At 34.9% G+C, this 5106-nt stretch overlaps 1 protein-coding gene across 1 annotated transcript; it reads right to left on the bottom strand.

Moving 5' to 3' along the window:
* Positions 1–1326: 1326 nt before the first annotated feature.
* On the bottom strand, positions 1327–3601 carry LOC107887741 (uncharacterized GPI-anchored protein At4g28100). The gene is made up of 2 exons (XM_016811972.2): positions 2550–3601; positions 1327–1932 (listed from the first exon to the last, which is right to left on the bottom strand). The coding sequence occupies exons 1-2, from the start codon at positions 3183–3185 to the stop codon at positions 1591–1593; spliced, it is 978 nt and encodes a 325-aa protein (XP_016667461.2). The 5' UTR covers positions 3186–3601; the 3' UTR covers positions 1327–1590.
* Positions 3602–5106: the final 1505 nt, after the last annotated feature.

The following is a 5106-nucleotide window of genomic DNA, read 5'->3' as shown; positions in this document are numbered from 1 at the left end:
AGAGTTGATTGAACGCCTAGAAATAGGGTTACGAGATTTTACCGGATTAGGGTGAAACCTAATATGGGAGTCAATAGATCGATTTCATGCTTCCCTAGGGGTTTTAATTAAGAAAGAAATTTCGATTAATTCAACTGAGGGTTAGACGTTATTAGTCTCGAAAGGGATAATAACATAGGTTAGGGAGTCTCACGGATCAAGTCAAGTGAATAAATCGTTTGGTTCAGAGTTAGATAACAAGTGAAATCTAGGTAGATTCCTCCTTGGGTATCGTCTTTATCAAATTAATTTTCTTCAAGTCTTTTTCCAACTTTTCTCTTTACTTTAGTTTAATTAGTTAATTGGTTTAGTTAATTAGTTTAATAAACAATCCCACTTTATTTCTAGGTTAAATAATAAAAAGATAGTTATTACTAGTACTTTTGGTTCTCTTGGGTACGATATCCCGGTATTGCCATTACTATACTATTGTTCGATAGGTGCGCTTGCCTTTTCGTCGTGATAATAGTTAGTCTAGGTTTGATCTTCATTATAAATATTTATTACTTGTTACGAACCACGCAATCACTCATACTAGAAATTATTATCAATATATAATCACATAATTATACATAAGAGAAATAAAAAGAAATTACATAAAAATAATAATTACAAATTAACCTTATTAACTCAAACTTGATTTTTGAAGTCCAAAAAAATTTTGATTTATGAAATGAAAAACAAATTTTTTTTTATCTTCAATCTTGATTTCTAATAACTATAGGGACCCAAGTTTAAGACTTTTGCCACTGTTTCAAACTTAAAATTTCTCTTATTAAACTTTAACAATTCAATTTTTATCTCATTTTGCTTCGAAATTGATAAACAACAATAGATTTTTTTTGGGGGACTAAGAAGCGGGCTTAAAATACAAATTTGGTCCCACCATACTATTAGACGACATCCTCTCCCAATGTGACTACTTAGTCAAAATACCCCAACATTTTTTATACATATATAATTTAAACTGATATTATCAATGTGTCAGACGACATCACTTTAAAAAAATATATATATATTTTTTATATTCTTACAATATTTAAAGAAAACTCGTAGAGACACTACTTAAAAAATAATTTTTTTTCCGCTTAAAATGATTGGACAATGATATATTACTTTTGGGGCTAAAACATAGTATTTTCGTAAATAATCTTTATGTCCCATTTTTATAATTAATTTTTTGTATTATTTATGTAAAAAACCAAAATATATGTAAGCGAAGAAAAAAAAGGGCGAATTGAAGGAATAATGATGAAGCTGTCGTATGAAGAATTTGGCAGGGAAAAGTTTGAAAAATTATAACTCCACATTAATAGAAAACTGTTCCTTGTTCTCGACCTCGACTTCCTCAGTTACACAATGTCAAACAAATCTGAAAACAAGCTGAAATGTACAATGGACAAGAAGACAAAACGACCCCGCATTAGCCCGTTCCTCACTGTCTGTTACCTAAAAAAGCTTCACGTGAATCCCCGACAGTCTCAGATGACTACCAAAGAAAATATAGTAAGAGGCAGCAACCGGCAAAAACCACATTGACACCAACCGCCGCTACCCAAATAGTAAACCCAAAATGATAGGGGGCAGAACCGGGAACGTAAAAGACGCCCACGACGGTGGTGACTTTGGTGAGGACGACTGAGCCTTCTCGAACTGAAGAGAATCAACTGCTAAGGGCATGTTCTCTTGATCAGGGCTGCACTTGGACTCGTGAGGGTGCGCACTGTACATTATGGCCCTCAGCACGGCTGAAACGGTAGGTATGTAGGCCGTTTTGTTGCGTGCAAGAAGCCATGTCAGCCCCATGAGCTGGCAGTCTCGGTTGAACATCTTGCTGGCTCTGTCGGTGGTGCTCTTGTCTTGCGTTCCGTTCTTGTTGTATCCGCCTTTGAGCTGAAATTCCCAACCACAAATAAGGGTGTTTTAGAGATTTAGTTGAACTGAAAACTAAGAACTCAGGTCAGGACTACATCATCATAGCAGCTAAGTTGGTGCATGGAAGGGGAAAGGTAACGGGGAAGGAAATCTTGGCCAAACGTCTATTTGTATGCAATGAAAAAGGATACTAGCCCTCGCTGATGCACATGACAATGTCACTTTCTTGGGTCTACCAGAATAGCCTTGATTCCTTCCATAAAAATAGCAAAAAGTAGACCCTCTTTACCCTAAAACAGTCCCACCTTCAAACCACCACTCCTCCATCAGTGGCCATCACCAATCTACAATTAAAAACTAACCTCAAAGATTTGGGTTGCGAAAGTTAATTGCAAAGGAGAGATTTTTATAGAGCAATCCTTTTTATATTGACCTTATTAAATGCATTTTCATTACTTTTAACATTAGAAATCTGAGAGAGCAAGTATATTCTGATGAGGCAGAAGACAATATTCCTGGAGAAAAGATGAAAAGACTTAGAGCTGGAATTAATGCATTTCGCGTGAAGGGATTGTCGGACTACGCAGCCTATATAAGGACCGAAGAAGAGGGAATAAGTTCCATTAATGAGTTACCTTTTGAAGAGCACCGAGGCATTTGGTACACCCAGCATAAGTAGAGTTCCTGCAATTCTTCTCCAAATTCTTCACAGCAGCAGTGGGTGTTGCATTTCGGTGGTGGCCGGAAACGTTAAACGCAGCCGGGCAACTCAAGGAACTAATCTGGTGAAGCCTTATCCCACAAAAACATAAAATCGCATCGCAACTGGCGTTTGGTTGAGGAATCCTCACGCGCTTACTTAACAATGCGTCTTGTAACGAGTTCACACACTTTTGCGAATCGTCCGGCCTCATGGGCTGCTCCGGCAACTCCGATTCCGCTGGAGCAGGAGCCGTGACCTCCAAAGCATACCTGGCGTGAGCTGCAAACAGCCACGCTGCTAAGACGGGACAGCAGCGGCTTCTGTCCATGTTGTGGCCACAGGCGTCGTTGACACCGCCGAATAGCTCGGCTGACAAGTCAAGCCGGCAAATTTGAGCTTGGGTTTGAGCAGGGAATGCGGGGACCGTGTTTGGGGATGAGTAGCCTCCAGGCTTTAACGGCTCATCGGAACCGGGAACCGGTTGAGCTAGGAAACCGGCGAGAGAATGAGGGAAGAAAGTGAAAGAAAATAATAGTAAAAAGGTGGAAATGGGGGGAAAAGCAACCATGTTATTTTATCCGGTTGGTTATACGTCTAATGATGAGGTCTTGTTTGAACTTTTAGACACTTCTTTTCAAAGGAAAAGTGAAGGTGGGAATGGGAGTTAGAAGGGAGACGACCTTGAAACTGGTTCGATAATGATGATTCCCTTTTCACATAAGAGAAGAAAAAGGGTAAGAGATATGTAAAAAGGTAGTGGTGCTTTGTGCCTTATTCAGGCCTAACATTTCAAAATAATAATAAGCTGTAAACTATAAGCAGCCTATAGAAAAAGAAGAAAAAAATGTAAGTGACAGAGAGAGGGAGAGGGAGAGAGAATGGAGATGAGATTGCGATTGGGTATCTCTTCGCGCTCTCTCTCTCTCTCTCTATGTGGTGTTTAATCAGGAATTCTGGAGCTTCTTTTTACCTTTATCTTCAAAGAAAATGAGAAATGACAGGGTTTACCTTATAAATATAAGATAGAGAGAGGATAATTGCTTAGCTTCAGAGATTTTTCCGTTTCTTAATTCATCTTAAGAAATTGATTAGTAAAAACATGAGGATTATTAAATTATTTTAAACTTTTAAATAGAGTATATATTAAATAAGTTTCAACTTATGTCCTCTTCCTTAATCCAAATAATTTAATTATTCTTTCACTTGCATGGATTTCTTTTTTTTTTAATTAAGTTTTTTAAACAATCAATATCATATCAACTAAGATATTTGGTTCGAGTTGGGTCTAATGTTAGCTTAAAATTTTCAATTCTAACTTAAATTTGGTGCAAATAATATTTAAAACATACTGATGATTAAACACATATGAACCTATCACAGTGAAAAACTTGTATTAATATATTAATTTCTTTTTTTTTTAAACTTCATAAATTTTAATGACAATGTTTATTTTATCAACATGTTGGATCTAAGTTTTCTATTCAATATATACATACAATGTGTTTTAAATATACTTTAAGTTGGAGTTGAGTTAATAATTGGACTTCAACTAATAAAACAAAACTTAATTGACGCAATTCTAATATTTTGAAAACTATTATAACATTTGTTGTATTCTACTAGTACATTTTTATAACTTTTTTGGTCGAAATCAAGGTATCTACTATTGATAAAGATGACTATTCCTCTTACCTTGGTGCTTTCCAAAAAAATTAAACAACTAGCCATGAAATGTACTATATTCTCATAGACGGAGATTGAACCTCTAATTTTATAATTAAAGGATGAGATGAGCAACCACCATGACATTCCTTTTAATTATACCTTTCTATAATTAATAAAATCCACTATAACATTTTAAAAAAATATAAAGATGAAATTCAAATTTGTTTACTTGTTTTTTATTTGAGCTCTTAAATCTAAGGCTTTTAGAATCAAGTTGGTAATTAAATTGGTTAGAACAGTAATTTGTTAGTTTAATTAGTTCAATTAAATAAATTCTTAAAAATTTTATAAAAATAATAAATTAAAAAATTAATTTAATTGTGAATTCAATCAATTTTTAATTCGATTTAAACCTTTTTTTTTACAAAAAAAATATATATTTAATTTGATGCCTCTAATCCTCAATCAACTCTGGATGTAATGATTCATTAGAACTACTAAATGCTTATTTTAATATGGAAATTGGGGGTACTAAATCCAAGTTTTAATGGGAAAACATTTAGAAACAAAAGAGAGAGTGAGATGAGGGGGTGTTTGAAAAGAAAGGCAATGCTAAATGGTATGTGTTGTGTGAGGAATTGGCAGGTGGTGAATGGATTGGATTGGATTGGATTGGCCATATTCTTCTCTTGATTTCTTTCTTCTGGCCCCACACCTTTGATATGAAGCCAAATGCCTCCACTCCCTCTCTCTTTCTTACCTGTTACTATATTTTGAAATCTAGTATTTTATCAACTAATCTCATAAAAATATTATATGATTAT

The sequence above is a fragment of the Gossypium hirsutum genome, chromosome A03 (assembly GCF_007990345.1).
Source record: "Gossypium hirsutum isolate 1008001.06 chromosome A03, Gossypium_hirsutum_v2.1, whole genome shotgun sequence".
NCBI lineage: Eukaryota > Viridiplantae > Streptophyta > Magnoliopsida > Malvales > Malvaceae > Gossypium > Gossypium hirsutum.
Note: the sequence above shows the minus strand (reverse complement) of the source record. Positions and strands in the feature narration are given on the sequence as shown.